The 20196-nt window shown below is 57.8% G+C and overlaps 1 protein-coding gene across 1 annotated transcript; it reads left to right on the top strand.

The window, feature by feature from the left end:
- Positions 1–3757: 3757 nt before the first annotated feature.
- GDF7 (growth differentiation factor 7) lies at positions 3758–7950 on the top strand. Its single transcript, XM_059407563.1, has 2 exons — positions 3758–4154; positions 6977–7950. Exons 1-2 carry the CDS (start codon positions 3758–3760, stop codon positions 7948–7950), a joined length of 1371 nt encoding a protein of 456 aa, XP_059263546.1.
- The last annotated feature ends 12246 nt before the right edge of the window (positions 7951–20196 follow it).

A 20196-nucleotide genomic window follows, 5' to 3' on the forward strand; every position in this document is an offset into this window, starting at 1 on the left:
AACTCAAAATGCTCCTTTGGATTCTGGGATTCTGTGACCTGCACCTGAGTCCCGGTGCTCTGGGAAAGCGGACAGCTCTGCTCTCCACGGGAAGGGCCTGGAAGTGAGAAGGTGGGGACCCTTCCTGCCCACCCCAGTCAGTGACACCCACCCCTGCACCGGGCTGCTTTTACCCCTCGTCCCCCTTTGCAGCCAGTCTCTCAGTAGACTGGTGAAGAGGGGAAGTGAGAAGTGTCCCCAGTTTTTGGCAGCCTTCTTGCAACTTCCGCACTGGCCTCAGGGCCTCATCCCTGGCTTCCCAGTGACTTTTGGGGCAACACAAAGGATGGAGGAAACTCCCTTCTGGAAGTTTCCCTTCAGGAAGAACACGACTTCTGGTCTCCAGGCAGGGAGTGCGAGCTCCCTCTGCCCAGCCCACCTCCCAAAGGCTCCCTGCATCCCCTAGGAGGAGACGCCAAGCACAGCCTGGGCCAGCCTGCCCACCCAGGGCTGCCTGTTCCCCCAGAGGCCTCATCCTCACAGAGACGGAGAGTCAGGGCTGGAGGACTAGGAACTCCTGGCCCCACATTTCTCTCTCCTGTGGGAGGACAGTCCTGGGTCCCAGCGCATCCAGAGACAAGGATCTCGTCAGGCACCAGGTGTGTGGGCCTAACCCACGAGGCCACCAGGTCACATCTTGTGAACCGAGCAGCTGAAGCAGAGGCTCCTGGGAACCCGTGTTCTGTTTTGAGCTCTGTGGCTTCTGGGACGGTGGGCAGGCCCTGAAGTCAGGGATGACAGGCTGTGTTCCACGGCGGATGTTGTGAGATCCTAGCTGGCAGCAGGGGCAGAAAGGAGTCCCCAGGGTGATACTGCCGTGGTCTTCACCTGGACCGGACCAGAGAGTTCATTCTCTGCTGAGAATTTCCCAGAGAGCTAGAGAGGTAAAGCAGGGCACTCTGCCTGGCCCGCAGGGTTGGGGAGGGTATTAGAGACCAAGACCTTCACATGCATGCCTCCTGAGAGCAGCCAAGGATCGGGCAAAAACAGAGACTCCAGGCTCTGCCACCTGCCCAAGGTGTTGAATAGACAAAATTTTGTCTAGGAAATGGGACAAACCATCCCTCCTTCACAGGACATAGCAGTGGTGGGAATGACGTGAGGTAGGATGAGCAGCTGACATGGTGCCCAGCAGTCCAAGAGCAAAGCATTACTGTCAGGATTTCAGGGGAAGGACAGGATCCAGGCATCCCTGTGCCCCCATCCCCTCTGGCCTCAGCTTTAGGGTGTCCTGCTGGTCGAACCCCACCCCCCCAGCCCTGGTTTCCTGTGCATCTGTCCTGGGCATTACTGGACCAGCAACACACAGAAAGCTACTGGCAGTAAGTATTTACTGGAAAGAAGAATGAATTGGGGGATGGATAAATGACCAAGGAATGAATGATGACGTCACTTTACAGACAAGAAACACAGGTGGGAGTGGTTAAGTCCCGGCTCAAGCAAAAACAGCTGGGGGGCAGTCTTTTACAGAGCCTTTCTGGTGCCTACGAGCAGCTCCTCTCTGGGCCATCATCACTCTTGGGCCCCAGAACAGACCCGCTGGGGGGGGGCGGGGGCGGAAGGGGGGCAACGCTACTGAGCCTCATCCATGCCAGCCTGTTATCCTGGCCACACACCAACGCCCTGACGTGAGAATCGGCCCATTTTACAGATGAGGAAATTTGGTCTCCAAGGAGCTAAGTGGCCTGCTCCCGCTGGGGCAGCAAGAATGCAGGGGTTTCGCCCCAAAACTAATTCCTAAGCCCAAAGACAGCCGCAGGGCAGGGGAATCATAGGCACAGGCTGTGCCTTATCTGCGCAGGCACCTTTCCATTCTGTCCTTGCTGTTAAGAGGTCAAAGGGCCAGTGTCTCTGGGGGCACCCTCTGGAGACAGCTTGCTTAGATTTCTGTGGGGCCCTTTGTACCAGCACCACCCAGAGAGGGAGACCTGGGGCCAAGGCCTTGTGGCTGGCACCCCATCCTCAGTCCCCAAAGCAGGGTGGGTTAATGCAGCCCTTGTCCTTCCAGCCCCCCCCCCCCCCCCCCCCCCCCCCCCCCCCCCCCCCCAGAGAGCAAACACCCCCCTCTCTCCTCTCTGCTCGCGGGGGAACCGCTCCCCCGGGGGCGCCCCCCCCCCCCCCCCCCGCGCCAGGCCTTTCTTCCTGCCCCCACACGTCTCTGTACCCGGTGGTGGTGAGTGGACCAAAGTGCCCGGATGAGCAGCCACCGCGTCTGTGCGGTGGCCCGCACGGCGATGACTGGTTCGGGACCTCCCTGCAGGGGAGCTCCGAGCCTGGGCTGGAGTCGGCCGGGAGCTCCCTGCGCGGAGCTTCTTCCCAGGACCAGTGTGGCGCAACGCGAAGAGACTCGGGACTCCCTCGACTTTGGGTCCTGTGGCATCGTGTTGACGCTCGTCACCCAAAGTGGCCATGACGCACTGACCCCGTCTAGATTTCAAGTTCGGTAGCAAATAAAAAATTTAAAGGATAAAGAACGCATCTGCGCAGCTTCGAGGGTCCGCCTGGCTCGGGCCCTCCATCTACCCCGTGCATCCGCCGCACGTTCCCGCACTGACGTGTGCCGGGCTGCGGTGGAGCTGAAGCGATCAGTACCGGTCAGCCACCTCCCTAACCGATCCGAGTGCGCTCCGGGGGGCCGCCGCCGTGGCCGCTGGGCGTGCCCTCCACCCATTACCCAGAACCTCGTCCTGAGGTACCACCCTGGGGATCCCGGCCGCCCGCCTTCCAGGCTTCTGGCCGCGCGCCCCAACATACCAGGTAGCCCGTTTCCGCTGCCCGCCCCCCCGAATGCGGGCGGAAGGTCATCACTTTCGACGCACGAATGAACTCGGGGCGCTGCTCCCGCGCAGGGGTCCTCTCCTCATCCCGGCTCTGCCTCCGTAGTTCCCGCGCTCCTTTGAGATCTTGCTCCAGCTTAAGCACAAGTTCTCCGTCCAAACCCTGGCTTTCCGACTGTCGGTCCACGTCCATCTGTCTTTCCGGCCTGCCCTTCCAGCCACTAGCCCTCTTTTCCCTCCGGGTCCCCTCCCCTGCTCCGATCGCGCGCTCCGGTATTCGGAGGCTGTGGCAGGCTGGGCAACCTTCCAACCGGAGACGAAAAACGTGCCTTTGTGGCAGCCCTGAGCGCCCCCGTGGCCTCTTTACGCCCTATGGCCTCGCTGTGCGTCCGGGCCCGGAGGTCCCGGCAGTGACCGGCGGGGCCGCGCCCTTCCACGACCCCACCTCTGGCGTCTCGGGCACTCAGAGAACCGGAGCGGGCAGGGGGCGGGTGCAGCTGCTTCGCAGGGGAGTGGGCACGAAGCTGGGCGGGTGCGCGCGATGCCTCGGAGCCCCTAACTAGGGAGAGCGCGTTTGGCTGGGGCGCGGGCGGCGGGAGTCGCACCGCCGCGGGGAGGTGAGGCGGGGCCCCGGGTCGTGTCGGGAGCCTCGGGCGGGTAGCACTTGCTAGACGAGAGTGGGGCGAAGCGCCGTGGCGCGGGGAGGAGGCTCCTGTCCCGGACTCTGCGTTAGGCCGGAGCCGGGGGCGCGGCGCTGCCACTCCAGTGTTCAGCAGGGGGCGCTGCTCCGGGCGTTGGGCGGGGGTGGGGTGGGAGAAGAGGGGGGGCCGCGACTTGCTGCGCACACTTCCCCCATTATTAAACACTATGTTCAAAAGGCGCCGGGGGACTTCCCGGAGCCACGGAGCCCGCGCCGCCCGCCCGCCTGGCCCACGGAGCCCATGGACCTGAGCGCAGCCGCCGCGCTGTGCCTCTGGCTGCTGAGCGCCTGCCGCCCCCGCGACGGGCTCGAAGCGGCCGCCGTGCTGCGAGCGGCGGGGGCAGGGCCGGTCGGGAGTCCGGGGGGCGGCGGCGGCGGCGGCGGCGGACGGACCCTCGCCCCGGCTGCGGGTGTCTCCGCTGCCCCGGCCGCCGCAGCTCCCGGAGCCCGCGCCGGGCGCCGGGCCGCCGGCTCCGGCTTCAGGAACGGCTCGGTGGTGCCGCACCAGTTCATGATGTCGCTTTACCGGAACCTGGCCGGGAGGGCTCCGGCCGGGGCGGCCGCCGCCTCCACCTCGGGCTCTGGCCGCCACGGCCGCGCGGACACCATCACCGGCTTCGCAGACCAGGCGAACCAAGGTACTGACGCCTCTACTGCGCCCGTCCGTCCTGCCTGCTCCTAGGCGGAGGCCACCGCCGGAGCCGAGCCCCAGCTCCAGACCCTTCGGGGCGCGGCCCCCTCACGTCCCAGCCTCAGGTGGTGGAAACTCCGCCGAGGCCCACGCACCCGAACCCGCTGGACTGTGGCGAGAGGCACGGCAAGCTCTCAGGGCTCGGGCCCCAGAGGGCTGAGCTAGTCCCTCTGCCGGATTGTCCTGGCCCTGCCGGCCGGCGGGTCCCCTCGAGGAGGCAGGATCCGAAGCAAGAAGGGGCCTGGGCCGAGAGGGACGGCGCCGTGATGGTGGTGGCGGCGGCAGCGGCTTTCAGTGCAGCCAACTCTGCAGCTTCTAGTCTCCTGGGGCCGCACAAATTGGGGGGAACTCAGGGGAATAAGGGAAGGAGGAAGGCTAAGTACATGACCCCGGAGAGGCTGGTGGCATCACCAGGTACACAGAGGTCATCTCTGGGCAGGATCTGTCAAGGGGGAGGTGCATGGCTATGGTGGCCTGTGCCCTGTGCCGGGCCGCTGGGACAGCCAGAGGTGGAGGACGCCACCAGCCCTGTGAGGTGGAGAGGACGGAGCCCCAGCCGGAAGCCAGGCCTGGCCGGGAGCAAGCACCCCACCTTACTCTGCCCTGGGTCCTTCAAAGGTAGGACATGGGTATGACTCTGGTGGTTGCTGTGCATCATCTGGATTTTATTAATCTCTATTGAAGTCATTAAAGCAGACAGATAGGGAAAATTTAACTAATTTCAGGCGGAAATGCAAGTAATGTTGGCCTTAATTCTATCCAGCCAGAGACCCAGCATAGAAGGCAGGAGGGGAAAAAAGGGGAGTAGGGCTGGAAAGGAAGTAGCAGACAGGCCCACACTGCACACCCTAACCTGGGAAGGCAGGTGGAGGTGGTGCAGTAACCGATTACACACCTCCTCCAACACACACACACACACACACACACACACACACACACAGGAGTCTACACACAGAGACGGCTTTATTTTGGGTGCCGGATATCTTGGGGCCAAATGGCTCTACAGTGCAGTGCGAACTCTCAGGCATTCTCTGAAGGCCTGGTTTGCCCCCAAGACTGGATGCCGCAGTACCCCTACAAAGCTGGAGCCCTGGTATCCAGGGCCACAGAGGGCCCCAGCCCTGAGGCTGCCTTATGAGCCCCCAGGGATATAGGACAAATGGGTGTGCAGGACACTGAGTGGGCAGAGGCACTAGTTGCTTTCTTAGATACAGTTAGGCCGACCCTTAGCCTCAGCCTGAGCTCAGTCTTTTCTTGGCTGGCAAGGCTCTGAGGGCATCCCTCCTTCCTCCTTCTGGAAGGAGGGGATGCAGCAGCTGCACCTTGTAAAGCGGGGAGGGGAGATGCTGCAGGGGAGGCTCAGGAAAAGTGTTCCAGGGAGCCTTGGGGGAAAGCAGTGGCAGTGAAGCCCATGCACTTGGCCAGGACTTTGTGCCTCCCTCCCTCTCCACTCTGAGGTTCAACTTGGAGCAGGGCTACTTGAGGTTCCCAGAAGCCACCGGCAGAGCCCAGACTTCAGAGCTCCGGAGGCGAGGGCCCCGCAGCAGTGGTCGGTGAGCAGATCTCCAGTGGTGGGGGCAGTCTGCACAGTCTCTCCGAGTTTGGGGCAAAATGAAACCATATGACCTTCTTCAAAGGGAGCTCCTTATCTGCTGCTCCGTGGAATTTCAACTTTTTTTTTTTTTTTCCTGAGCCCAAAAAAGAAAAAAAAAGTGCCCAAGACCGAAATAAAACCCCCAAACTCAGAGATAAGTCATAACGGAGGGAAAGAATATGTTTGCGAAGGCATCGGTGGGTCCTGGAGGCAAGACCTCCTGGAGCAGCTGCCCTCACTGCAGTGAGGAAGGCAGTCCTGGGATCCCCAGACCCTTGGGAGAGGGATCCTAGACTCCTTTGCCACCTTGCCTCCTCCATCGGAGGTCGTGGAAAGCCTGGAGAGGCTAAGCCAGGGCTGCTCCCATCTCGAGCAGCCGCGCTCCCTGGTGGGAGCCCTTGGGCCGAGCCCGCCGCTCCCTATGTGGGCCTTAGTTCCCCTTCAGCATAGCCAGGACGCTGGATGTGCTAGACGGTCCGCAGCTTCGCTGTGTCCTTCCCCTCCGGACGACTTCCATGCAAGGCCCAGCCCGCACGGGCGATCGTGGCCGGCAGGAGTGTCCAGGCTGGGCTGGGGAAGCGAGGTAGCGCAAGGAGCAGAGCTGTCAGGGGACCCGAATTTTCCGTTTTCGCACAGCCGGGACTTCCGGGCTGTCCTGGGGCATCAGCGGGGCAATAAAGAGCAGTCCCAGAACAGCGCGGGGCCTCTGCCCGGCCTCCGGGCCTTGGAAGGGGCGCAGGGCTTCTGATGCGCCCACTCGGCCTTCTTTCGGCCACCCGCCCGAAAAGTCTGGCTTCCGATCTAGGCCCGGTAAACCTGAGGCTCTGGGTCAGGCAGCGGACCTGTAGTTGCATCGGGTGTAGGGGTGTGGTTCCCTCCCCGGGCTCGGCGATAGGCGGTAAGTGAAGGCTCCTGGGTTGTCGCGGTGGCAGAACTTTGGCTCGATGAACCGAAGCCCCGGTCCCGATAATCGATAGTCAGGGCGAAGGCTCCCTTTATTCTGGGCCAGGCTGGCAGCTTTCTGACTGGGCCGAGACTGGGCGGCCGGCGCCGTCTCCGGCGGGCTCGCTCCCGCATCCCGGGCAGTGGGCTACGTGCACTTCGGAGGCCCCGAGTGCGGGCTTCGCTCTCGACTCTCACCGCGCTCTCTTTCTGTCTCTGCCCGACTCCTGCAGACGAATCGCCAGCCGAGACCGGCCAAAGCTTCCTGTTCGACGTATCCAGCCTTCCCGACACCGACGAGGTGGTGGGAGCCGAGCTGCGCGTCCTGCGCCACGAGTCCCCGGAGCTGGGCCCTGGCGGCGCCACTCCCCCGCCGCTGCTGTTGCTGCTGTCTACCTGCCCCGGGGCCGCCCGAGCGCCCCGCCTGCTGCACTCGCGGGCCGCCGAGCCCTTGGCCGTAGCGCGCTGGGAGGTGTTCGACGTGGCAGACGCCGTGCGGCGCCACCGCCAGGAGCCGCGTGCCACCCGTGCGTTCTGTCTCTTGCTGCGCTCAGTGGCCGGTCCCTCGCAGGGCCCGCTGGCACTGCGGCTGCTGGGCTTCGGTTCACGGGACAGGGGCCGCGCAGCGGCGGAAGAGCGCGCTCTGCTTGTCGTCTCCTCCCGCACGCAGAGGAAGGGGAGCCTATTCCGGGAGATCCGCGCCCAGGCCCGCGCGCTCGGGGCCGCGCTGGCAGCGGAGCCAGCGGAGCAGCCTCTTGACCCGGGACCCGGCACTGGGTCGCCCACGGCGGTCATCGGCGGTCGCAGGCGGCGGCGGACGGCGCTGGCCGGGGCTCGAGCGGCGCAGGGCAGCGGCGGGGGCGCGGGTCGGGGCCACGGGCGAAGGGGTCGGAGCCGCTGTAGCCGCAGGCCGCTGCACGTGGACTTCAAGGAGCTGGGCTGGGACGACTGGATCATCGCGCCGCTGGACTACGAGGCGTACCACTGCGAGGGCGTTTGCGACTTCCCGCTGCGCTCGCACCTTGAGCCCACCAACCACGCCATCATTCAGACGCTGCTCAACTCCATGGCTCCCGACGCGGCGCCGGCCTCCTGCTGCGTGCCCGCGCGCCTCAGCCCTATCAGCATCCTCTACATCGATGCGGCCAACAACGTGGTCTACAAGCAGTACGAGGACATGGTGGTGGAGGCGTGCGGCTGCAGGTAGCCTGCGGGCCAGGCCGGGCCAGGGAGGGGGCAGCCGCGCCACCGAGGACCCCCTGCTGCGGTCGGGGTCCGTCGCCAAGCGTGGGTGCGCATCAGACTCTGGCCCCGCGCCCGCACAATGGAGGGGGAGCGCGCGTTCACACTCACACCCACACACTCGTTCACTCATGCACACATTTATCTTGGGCAGCACCAAAGCCCTGGGAAGAGACGACCTGACGCTGCCAAGCCGAATGCGTACTCAGCAAAGGCACCATCGCATCCGCTATCCCCTTTCGGAGGGAGGATGGTGTTTGTGTTAATGTTACAGTAACAGGCCCTAAATGGGGGTAGAAATGAGTTAGGGAATTGGGGGTTCTAGAATGGGTGAATTAATGGGAGTACGGGAGTAGGTTTAATCTCACCCCTTTTTGTTTGTGGCTGAGTGTGGGGGAACTCTGGACTGGGTGGCTGGGTGCTTGGTGTTGCACCTAGGACAGTCAGAACGGTTGTCATGCCCTTTCTGAAGATTTTGTGTTGCAGGGAGGTCATTTACTCTGGGAAGGAACCGGTGCAAAAGGCATGTTTATTCTTTAATTGAAAAACTCTAACAGGCGCCTTGAGTTTTGAAAGGGAACATTTGTCCAAAAGAATTCATGGTGGAACTACCCAGATCCTTTCAAAGGTCAGCACTACCCTTTTAAAAAAAAAATCAGTTCCAATTGGGAATGATCTAGAATGTGGAAAGAAATGTTTGTCTTTTAGGGGAAAGTGAAGTGGAGAGGAGGTTATAAACTGCCAGTCTGAACCGATACAAACTTAGGGGTGGGATGGTATGTGCCAAGTTCTGAAGCTCCTAGGCTGGGCAGCTCAGTGTGTAGGGGTGCCTTGGGGGGTGCTGAGGAGGAGGCTTAGTGCAGTGGCTGTGAATGGGGAAAGGCAGGCAGCCGTGCTTTTCCTAGAGACCCGCCAGGAGGTTTTGGTAAGGAGCTGGGAAAGAGGCTCTTAGGGCTTGGAAAGAGGTGGGGGAGGCGTCCTGGGGCGGGCTTCCGCGGAAGACTCAGGCTTTTCTGCCAGGTAGGCGCAACCCTCTCCAAATGGTGTGCTCAGAATGGGCCAACATGTGCTTGCGTTTAGCTATCAAGTCTGTGTTGGCTTTTACACACTTTCGCTGTGTTGTTGCTGTAGGTTTTGGCAGTGTGATAGTAACGGGAAGTGAAGCTACACAAAAGTGCTTTTGTGAGATTTCAGCTCCGCACAACCCAGTGGTTCAGAGCAGGAGGAAACCCCCCGCCCCCCAACTTCTGCAGCAGTAGAGGGGCATTAGGGCTTGGCTGTGAACCCTTGAGAAGGGCGGGACCTTTGCGCAGTGGGGAGGACAGAGGTGGAAGCGTCTCCCCCAGTCCTGTCTTTGTCTCATTGATGGTACAACTACCTGTCCTGGCACAGGGAAGCTAGAACACGACAGGCTACAGTGTTTTATTTGGTTCATCTCTACTTGGGAGAACTTTGTGGCCTTGTGTGAGTGGTTGACACAGGGAGAAGAAACAATTTGGATTCCACCTGTCTGGGACTCTGAGGACTTCTATGAAAAGCCCTGCATGTCCCCACCCCGTCCTCCTCTTGAAGGTTGTGTGGTCTGTTGCCTTTGGGGTCCGTTTTACCCTTGTCTTGGATGCTACGGTCCAGATGAGTCATACGAATTTTAATTCTCAGTGATCAAACATATAAGAGAGAGGAATACGAAACATTTAGATATAGCTAATTTATTTAAGGGCCCCACCCGAGTCCGTGCTATCCCATAAAATTCCCCCAGAGGAAAAAGAAAACACATTTACAATGTGAATTCATATGCTGTGGTTATCTGAGTCGCTATAAATAATGAGAAAGGAACGTCTCTTTAGGTCAAAACACGCAAACAAAATTTCTGAGGTGGCAGCTATGGTACGCTTCCTCACAGTTTCAGTGACTGGTGGTCCATTTACATTTATGGATTTTGCCAGAGAAGCTTCGCATTCCTAAACTGTTTTTAATAATTGCATGGCGATTGCTCTGTCATTGCGAAGAACAAAAAAGAATGACACTAAAATATTAAAGGTTGTAGTATTTGAAGTTTTAGAAAGGGAGTTAATGAAAAAACTAGCTATACTTTGAAGAAATTCTAGGTTATTTAATATCTTGGACAAAAGGAAACATTCTGATTCTTTTTTAGCGACTAGGAAAAACAAGGTTTTTGAGAGGACCTGTTTTGATTTAGCCTGAGCTTTTTGTGGCAGGAAAAATATGTCCATTTTCACTGTTTTTTTTTTTTTTTTTCTTCTTCCCCTGATGACCTCTTTCTACCAAGATGTGTTGTAAGTGGTGTAGGAAGTAGGGGTCTTCCTGCATCTGGAGTCCTGCCTGCATGTTGGCGGGGGTATGTCCTTGGGCTGTGACAGTTCCTCTGATGGTCTCGGACTCCCTCAGTGTGTCCTTGGTGACTGACTGGAAGTGATGTCTCCAGGAACTGCTCTGGAGCTGCCTGTCACCCTCCAGGGACCACCTGTGCCTGCCACCACTCTGCTCCGGCTTCTGGCATCTCAGAGTTAAAAGTAGGTGAATGGAGAAGATGTGTCACATTTTGCAGAAATGACAGAAGGGCCACCACATGTAGAGGCAGACGTGTTTTTGCTGCTATGATGTGGTCTGAGCTGCTTTGCCAGGATTTGGAGAAGGATTCTGCTGGCACGGTCGGCCCTCCACTGGCTGTATCTTCTAGGCAAGGGGGTGCGGGGCTGAGTCCCTCAGCTAGAAGCCCCAGTCCCCACCCATGGGAGAGCTGTCTGCTCGCAAGCAGGGATTCAGTGTGTCAGCACTGTGGGTGAAAGCAGTGCTCCCTTCCCTTCCCAACTCAGGTTCCCCTGGGTCTGGGGCCACCACAGTATTCTTCCTCAAGACCCGCGAATTTTCCATTCTGTTGGGGGAGACGCGTGCTTCTAGTTGAGACCATATGAACCGCTCCTTCCTGTTAGAGAATAGGGTGGGCGTCCCTGCTTGGGGAGCACAGGGCAGGCCAGCTGGGGCCCACGCGGGTTGGCGCTGGGTCTGCTAAACATAAAGACAGTCCGGTCACTGCAGCTGGAACCAGGCTTCTGTATCGGGGGAGACATTTCCAGTGGCGGACACCTGCGGCCACTGTTGCCCAAAGGCTCGCCTTGAATTCTGGCTTTCCAAGCAGCAGGGTCGGGTTCTCCCGAGAGGGTGGCAGGCTCTGTTGTCTCAGTTGGAGCTCTGCCCATTCCTCATGCACAGACTCCCCTTCAGCCTAGTTTTCCACCATTTTGGTACCACAGTGGCGTGGGGGAAGAGAGGAGCTGTGGATTGTGTGATGTCCAGTCGAATCCGCCAAGCCCAGAGCAGTGACTGCTCCCTGACAGTCTCCTGGAAGTGTCAGCGGGAGTGGGGACCTCACGGTCAGTGCTAAAGGGAGTACGGACCACCCTGTGGCTGTAATCAGAGCGTAACTCAAATCCTACAAGTCATTTATCCTGTTTGTAATTTTATTGAAACTCGTAGCAGAAAATAACCTGGGACTGTAGACCGATTCTCTTCTTAAAGCGGGGAGGAAAATTGAATTCTTTCCAGGAGGAGCTTGTGCACAGAAAAAGGCAGACTCTTGCTTTGCTCGAATCTAGTGTCCAGCAAATGGGGCGAGAGGAAGAAGCAGAGCTACAGCCGTCTGTGGGACACAGACATCATGGGGGGGTCTGGCCGATCCCCTGAGAGCATGTCGGTGGGGATGGAGAAGCCTCCCCAGGCTCAGAAAGCAGGGCCCTCTCAGCGGTCCTGAGCCAGGAAGCCCCAAGCAGGTGCCCAGTGGGCTGGGAGGACCGAAGGTCTGGAAAGCAGCCTTCTGTCATTGGCAGGGAAAGACCTGAGTGGTCCCCTCCAGTGTCTGGATTGGGAAGGGAAGAGAGACAGCTGACAAGCGAGCCCGGCAGTTGCAAGATGTTGGGAGTGAGAAGGGAGGGAACTAGCTCCCTCTGAGGCGGGTCTGAGCAGCACTGGTGTGTCTGGGGATTCTGCATATCCAGGAGGGGACCGCTCCACACTGTGGCCTGCTGCCCGCCTGCTGCAGGGTCACTTGGGGGCTAGAGCTCCGCCTCCTGAGAGGTCTGGGACAGTGGTGGGCGGCCACCTCTGTACCCAGAGCTTCCATTTTTGTTCCTGTAAAATGAGAAGCTCTCCAGTCCCATAGTTCTAGGGTTCTAGTTGGTCCAAAAGCTCACTGACATAGTTGAAAGGCAGAGCAGATGTGGCTGTTCCTGGAAAGTGTCCCTTCCCCACCCTAGAGGCACTTCTCACAAGTATCACAGCTCCTGCCTAGTGTATGGGTGTGTGTCGATTACAGTCCTGGTCTCTTTTGGTGCCTCATAGATGTGCCTTTGATTTCAACCTGGGTCACGGCAGGTGCAGGGGAAGCCAAGATCTCAGGGGTAGGGCTCAGCTCACCAAAGCCACGATCTTTCCTGTGTTCCAAGTGAGGAGCTCCACCAACCCGGCTGGAGCTCCCCCAGGCTCACATGGTGGGGGTGGGGGTGGGGTAGAATGTTCTGGACCAAATCCTGGGATGGCTGCCACCTGCTGCTGGTGCCTCTGTAGGAGCAGCGGGAGCAAGCAAGCCCTGGTCCTATTGGGAGCCTGGCAGAGATCTGGGACTGTCCCAGAGTCCCCGCACCAGGCAAGCAGGGCTGTGTAAGGGGGGGGACAGGCCCCAGCAGGTGGCCACGGTTCCCCAAACCCCGGTTTGGCCACTGTTCACTGCCATACCCATGTCTGGTCCTTCTTGCTGGAGAGCGACCTAGGGCCGGCCACCATAGGAGCTGCTGCTTCTCACCATTTTGTGAAAAATGGTGGTAGAGTTTAACATTAAGAAACAGGAGGCATCGAAAAGAGGTTATTTCTAATTTTCAGGCAGCTCTGTCCTTTACGCGTAGAGCCCTCTGGCCGTTTAGGCTGGAGCAAGCTTCTTCTTCTTTTTGTGTCATTTCTGGATTTTTCGTCTGTTAAATAGTTACATCCCAATGGGGCTGAAGGTGAGAAAAAGCCTGCTCTTGTCAGGAAGGCCACACGTCCCTTATGTGGAGTCACCTGTCCACACGGCAGCTGTAGGAAGAGGGCGGGAATTTGGCTTAGTAAATCAGTGGGGGCAACTGAGGGCTTGATGCGTGCCGAGTGGGCTCTGGTTATTGTTCAGGGGTATCTCATGAGGCACGAGCACAGGGCATCACCAGAGCTGGGCTTCTTCTTCCCCTACCCCAGAGCAGCCAGCACGGGGCCATGCCTGAAACTGGCCTGGGACTTGGCCGAGTTGGGGGGTACTTCACGTGGCCACCGCCCGTTCCGCCGCTGAGCAACCCAGGGAAGGGTGGAGTCAGAGTGTGAGGTCACAGAAAAGCTGGTCCGTGTTTCCAGTTGTGCTTAGAGTTGTTGAAAAGTGCAAGCGTGCCCCCTGAGCGGCACGACTGGTGGGCGATGGTCTGCTTGCTCCTGCCCGTGCCTACCTCCGGGGAGCAGTCCTCAGGCCCCTCCGGCAGGGGTGGGTGTGCGTGTGTGCAGAGGAAGGGGCTGGTGTCTCCCGCTTCACATGCCCTGACATTGGCGAGAGGGCTGCCTTGTGCACCGAGACTTCTGCAAAGGGGTGTTTCTGTAGTCAGGTGAGTCTGTGGGCAGGACCGCTTTGCAACGCTGGCCTAGAAGACACTTTCTCCCCCGAGGTTAGAAGCTCTGCATTCCAGATGGGCCCACGAGGTCAGAGCTATAGTGCAGACACTTTCCTTTTTCTAAGTCAGTGGTAGGAAGCTGAAACAAGTCGTTTAGGAAAACAAGGACAAGCTTCTGATGGTCGTGTCCCAGGCACCTTGCGGCTGGGTAGCACAGCCCTTCCAGGAGGTGGCCAGCTGCTTGGTTTCTGCATTTTTATTCTATTCCACCATCTTTCGAGCTGTTGGTGAACAGGAGCGTGGCGCGGGGGCAGCTGACTGGGCCGTGCAGGAGGGGGACTGGTCTTCTTTGCAGAAATCCTCTCCGCGCTGCTCCGTCTGACCCGCCGGCCATGGCAGTGACCACACCCAGCTCCTGCGACGGGAGCTGAGGGCCGGGGTGAGATGCTTGTGCTGAGCCCACATCCTGCTCAGACACTTGGTGGCAGGAACCTAGAACCTTGTCTGAAGCTTCTGGGGCTGAGGGGTGTCTGTGTGGTTGACAGAAACCAGAGGCCCTGTAAGGCTTATTCATCAGAGTGTTGCTGAACGGGCGGGGACCCCAAACCCATCTGGGGCACTCAGGCTAAACGGTCCCTGAGGCTCCCCACCCCGGGCTGCAGCACGGGAGGGGGCTCAGTGGCCCGGTGCCTGGGCACACAACCCGCGGCCCTCTTACCCAACAAGCCCGGCCTGTCGCAGACCGCACTTGTGGGCAGCCCTCGCCTGCACTCGTCAGCCGAGCGAGTCTGAAAGGCAAGTCTGACAATGTGCAGGGGAAGCCTTCCCCGGTCTGCGTGTTTCTGTCCGAGTGGCCGGAGGCTGCCGGGGGCAGAAGACGACACATGCATCCGAGGAGTCCTGAGGCTTCCCCCGGGGCTCCCGACAGCAGCAGCGCGCCTTGGGATGAGCAGCCTGGCTGGAGGGCTCTGTGCACCCGCAAGGAGGGCTTCTTTTTCTCTGCAATTTATATTTCCAGGTCAGGGCCTATCAGAGTCCGAGGAAAGCCAGCCATGCAGCATGCTGTCTAGAAAATGATGATACATGTTCAGGGAGAAAGCAAGAATGTATTTCCTGGCTGGGAAATCCTGGAGGGTTCCAAGCCAGGCAACAGACACTCTGGAAAGCGGAGCTTTCAGAGAGCTCCTCTGGCTGTCTCCACCTCGGATAAGTCACAGTCCGAATATAAGCTTCCTTACGGTAACTGCTGTTCTGTTGTCATGGTGGTTGTTTTTTTTTTTTTTTTTTTTTTTTTTTGTAGTCCACTGTTTACGGTAGTGTAAACAGCTTCTGTGTTTTCTGTGACAAAGAATCATAACTGAGTCACTTTCGGTCTTTCAGCTGGAAGCATTTTGCCCCCCAAAAGTTAATGCATTTTTTTTTTTTTAAACAAGGATTAGCATGCTGACTTCAGTTTGCCATTCAGCGGATGAGAATAGAGGATTCTGAACAGTTTGGAAAACTTTAAAAAAATATATATATATGTATGTATATATATCAAGAGGTTGCTGCTGAACCTGGGCACCTGGCTCGCGGCATGCCTCTGTCTGTGTGGGCAGCAGCATCTGACACGACAGGTGCCCTGCCTCTTAGCCAGCACCTGGACTCTGCCGCCAGTACTGTGGTTCTGAAGAAACGGGCAAAACTTGAAGTGACAGGAGTGCCCTCACAGCTCAATACGCACACTCCCTCCGCAGCTGAAGACAGGATGTATTATTGGTGGTGGGGGGGTGCGAAGTCCCTTTCATTTTGCAAGGATATCCACTATTTCTCGGCTCAAAGATGGGGAAAGTGGTGAGAATTGTAAACTCACTGAATGCAGGCTGGAATGTCTTCCTGCTCTGGTTTGGCCAGAGCAGAGCTCTGAGGCTGGGAGGCTCCGAGACCCGGCCATCTCCCCCTGCTCCTCCGGGCGGCTGCGGCAGCAGGAGCTCATGTTGTGAACGCTGCCCACGCCCAGGCCGGCTGGCAGGGAGCTCGAGGTCAGGCACAAACCCACTGTGTATACGTATTCTCAAGTTTAAATAGATTGTACATATCGGAATGTAAATGAACTGTAAAACAGCAATCTCTATTTTTCTCGACAGTTATACAGCAGTATATAAATTTCTTAAACATGCTCTTGTATGCTCTTCCTTAACCATTTTAATATTTTGTACAGACAAGTTGATTAAATATTTTATCAGTGGAGCTGCTGGTGGTTGGTCTTCAGAGAACTGTGTTTTGCCTTGTTATTCCGCCGTTCTCGGGGGCTCTGCTTCCTCTGCTCCGTACTTCGGGCGTTAGGACAACTCCGGGCCTGTCGTACGTCGTGCCCACTGTTCTCCCTTGAAACAGAGCAGGCTCTCACGTACCTTGATTCTTTGTCACTGGCGTGGCTCCGTGGGACACGGCGCAGCCCGCACCGCGTGAAGCCACTGCATGGGAAGGTACCCAAGCTTGGGCTCGGGCGGTGAAGAGGTAGACATGCCACGGGAAGCATTTTCTCTTTGGAGGTCGGGCGCCGCCATGTGTCGCAGGTGAGCGTTGACAATGCAGGCACAGTCCCAGTGGAAAGGTTTTGCTCCATACACAGCAGGCCCCTGCAGGATCTGTCTCACTGCAGGAAGCCCGAGCGCCCCCATTCTGAGGCTGCACAGGGAGGCCTCCACAACCACAACCATAGGAATGCCCAGCTGTGGCAGCTTCCTCTGCAAGCCAGGTATGTATTTTAGGGAAACCAACAAATTCTGACAGCACATCCGGCCGCTTTTTCTCAGTCCTGTTCAGACGAGTAGGAAGATCTGTGCTCTGTGGCACCAGCCGGCATCCTTCAGTACCTGGGCAGGAGAGGACCAGTCACTCATGACTTTGCCCTACAACACAGGAAGGAGAAAGCTATTTTATCTGTTCCTTATATACTTCTGGGAGAGGATTAGTGATAGAACAGCCATATGGGGAAGGTGACAGGGCCTTGCTTTCAGGAATGGCTTGTTACCAGAATTACCTCCTCTGGGATAGGGACGTGGCCAGGGGGAGCCCCCCTTCCTGCAGGGCACACGTCCACTGGAATAGGGCTGTTGCTACCCCAGGGTTAATGCCAGTCCCCGTGGTCATGATTGTCTCTCTCTGGGGAAAGGTAGATCTAGAAAGTCTGCTCCCCTTTTGCTTCTTAATTTCATTCCTACTAAACAAGGGAGTCTTTTTCTTTGGAAGAAAATCACATTCACCTTTCAACTAACTCACTTGGTAGGTGCATTCAAGTATAAGATTTGAGACTCTGCCGTTGAAAAGTGTGAAGTCTTATCGTGATCGTTTATACGAACCGTGAATCGGTTCTTCGTTTTCCTATTTCTCGGTCTCCACGTGGCCTACCCCGGCATTCCCTGGTGAGGGGATACCTAGTTTGCCGATAAGGGGGAGTTATGGGGAGAGTGGAAAGTCGGGGGGGTAGCATTTAGACTTTTACCTTGTTCCCGAACACTGATGAGAACCGAGTGTCAAGGTTCTCCAGGGACGGGGTTGCTGCCTGCTGGCTGCTCTCCCTCCTGTGGGTCCTGGTGTGCCCGATCCACACTGTGTGTCCAGTGCCTGCTCGGTGCTCAGCAGCCAAGCCGGACGCGTGCCACCTGTTGCCCTGCAGAGGGCGGCGACCCCTCCCCCACCCAGCATGGCGGTTGTGCTCCTCCAACGCTGGGAATCCCACACTCTGCGGTGCGGAAGGAGGAGGGATCTGGGGAGGAACTCGTCCGTTGCAACGTGTCACCAGCGTGCAGCCCCGGACTGCGAGGCCATGGGCGTCTGCCAGTCCTAATCGCATGCAGGTGCGCGCCCTACGGCAGTGGCCAGCAGGAGGAAGCCCAGCTGTGGTGTGGAGCCGGAGCAGGGTGGATTTGCGGAGATGGGATTCTAGTCCCTCTGTGAGGAGGGAGGCCCTGCAGGTGCACCCGCACCCCTGGCTGTAATGGACGCCCAGTCATGGGGTCACATTCTCCTCCCAGGGAAGAGGAATTTTCCCATAGACTAACCCAGCAAGGAAGTCTGTCCCAACGTAGGGAGGTCAGCACAGGCCCCATTGCCAGAATGTCTGAGGAATGCGATCCAAAATGAAAACGCTCTCTTTCCCCAGCCCGGTCTCATGTATTGTTGCTGTAATTCCCACTTGGGGTGCTGCTCTGGGCTAGTGCTCAACAAATAACAACCACATATTTGGTAGTTGCTAAGACTCAAACTCCAGAGGCTTTCTGACCATGGAGGAATGGAAGTAACAGTTGCATTTGGAGGGGACAGAACGGCCACAAAGTGTGGGGACTTTGCTTTCTGTAGTCCCCAGTGCCAGAAAGCCAACGTCCCGGAGGCTAGCTGGCCCGGCTGTGCTGGCTCCGCTGCCGGAAGGCTTAAGGAATAAAAGAGCTAGTCCACCTCCCGTTTCCATTTACGTACTCAGTCAGAGGGACACAGGGACACAGAATCCCTGAGATGTGATTCCCTTAGAGTCTGAGCAACTGAGAGAATTGTTTCTTGAGAGGTTGACTCTCAGGTATGGTAGAAACTTGTATTGATTTAGGTACAACTTCCTGAATATTCTGTGTGGCAGGCCCTATTTGATAAGCCCTGAGAGCAGAGATGACAAGACACAAGTTCCATGTCCTAGGACTCTCCTTTTAAGGGCAGGAAGGAGTTTGGTGGTGGGGGTGGGAGGAGCAGAATGGAAAAATATAATTCCAGCAGCAACTGGTAAGTACTCCAATAGAGACATGGCCAGGGGCCCCCAGGGCTGAGAGGGAGGGAGGGCGGGGCAGGAGAGGGGCTATACTAGGAGGCAGGAGCGGTGGCCTTTAGGGCCAAGTCTGGGGGCGGGGGAGGGGAGGGGCGTGGGCACTTTCCGAGCTGGAGCAGGTGCTCCAGAGTTTCAGAGCACAGGTGCGGTCAGAGAAGTCAGCGCCTGCAGGGCCCAGGCGGCTGCGGCAGAGAGCAGAGGGGCAGAATGTGGGACTGCAGCCTCGTTTTGACTCAGCAGGCAGGGCTTCCTCCGTGCAGTCCGCTGCCTGGTGCACCACCCTCCCCGCCCCCCGTCCCTGGTCAGCTGCTCTGTCCTCTCTTTCCTTCTTCTAAAACTATTCCTGTGTTACAAACTACCTGCTCTTCCCTGGGCCTGCTAAACTGGCGGTCGTTGGCCCTTGCATCGACTGGACTTGCTCCTCCAGCCTTCCACTCTGGCTGGGCTGCCCACTCTTGCCTCCAGGAGGCAGCACGGTGCCGTGGAAAGGGGAGGAAGCCTTGGCTCAGAGTAGAGACTGCCTTTGAATTCCGGAGGCCTCTTAGTAGCTGTGAGATCTTGAGCCAGTCACTTACCTCTCCCCTCTGTGGTGACCTGTGGTGAGTAGGGCCACAGCCCGTGGGACCGAAAGGCTTCACTGAGACCCTGTGAAAGTGCAGGGGGAGTGGCAGCCTCTTTGTGTGGGCTCTCTCCTCTCTCCCACACTGCCCCAGCTCTCCCTGTCTTTTCTGGCATTTGGAGCAGGTGCCTCCCCTCTCCCTTTAGGGGTTTCCGCTTCACGGAACTACAGCAATCCAGAACCTTCAGTCTGGCAGAAGAGGCCAGACACGTGTCCCACAGTGGCTCCCCCCGTGGACCAGAGCCATCACTCGCCTATCTACGGAGCCGAGGCAGGAATCCCTGCACTTTGGAAAAGGACTCCTACAACACAGCTTCTGTCTTAAGGCCTCAGAGAGAGATCTGTTCACAGGGCACACTTAGTTCCAGCCACTGACTGCTCTTTAAACCCCATCTCCCGTGGGACGAAGCAGCCCAAGTTTGTCTTCTTCTCTCCTGCAAGAGGAGGCCAGAAACAAAGACGGTGTCTCCGGTTACTTAAGAAATGCTTGGCTTCCTGCATCTTTCCTAAATCCACCATCAGGTCCTCAACAAGGTGATGTTCCAGCATCCTGAGCTGCCCGTGGGAGGACTTCACGGCCCGGAAGCTGAGCCGGGTGAGCAACTGCCCCCTGCCCCCAGTAGGAACCAGAAATGCCAAGTCCACAAGAATCAGGTTGCAGGCTGGGTGAGACCATGTCGAGGCTGAGACATCACCGGGTCCTCTGCCGCACCGAAGGCAAGAGACTGCGGAAGTTTGCTAAACTTTTCCTTCAGGTACCATTTTACAGAGCATCCTCCATAAGCCGGACGGGGTGCCAGCTGCTGTTACGCATGACCTCAATTAGCCCCATTAACGGAAAACAAAAACCCTCCCCAAATCTAACATTCTCACATCTCCCAATGAAAGCAAGTATTTTCATGGATGACAAGATGGGGGGTGGGGAGCCTCAGGGGGGCTAAGCCAAGGTAGCCTTGAAAGCCCAGTAAATGACAGATCTGGGATTTGAACTCAGATCTCCACTTACTGCTTAGAAGAAGAAATTTACTTTCCGGGAAAGAAAAAAAGACAGATGCGGAAGACGGCACAGGGATTTCAAACTCATCTCAAACGTATAAAAAACTTGCAGGTACAAAGAACATTTTCTTTCCTCTCTGACCCATTAGTAAG

The sequence above is a fragment of the Mustela nigripes genome, chromosome 7 (genome assembly GCF_022355385.1).
Source record: "Mustela nigripes isolate SB6536 chromosome 7, MUSNIG.SB6536, whole genome shotgun sequence".
Classification (NCBI taxonomy): Eukaryota; Metazoa; Chordata; class Mammalia; order Carnivora; family Mustelidae; genus Mustela; species Mustela nigripes.

Bases quoted from the DNA above. Each gene is read 5' to 3' on its own strand.
- GDF7 (XM_059407563.1), top strand. From the start codon at position 3,758: ATGGACCTGAGCGCAGCCGCCGCGCTGTGCCTCTGGCTGCTGAGCGCC. The intron at 4,155-6,976 runs GTACTGACGCCT...CGACTCCTGCAG, and splicing joins CGCAGACCAGGCGAACCAAG to ACGAATCGCCAGCCGAGACC.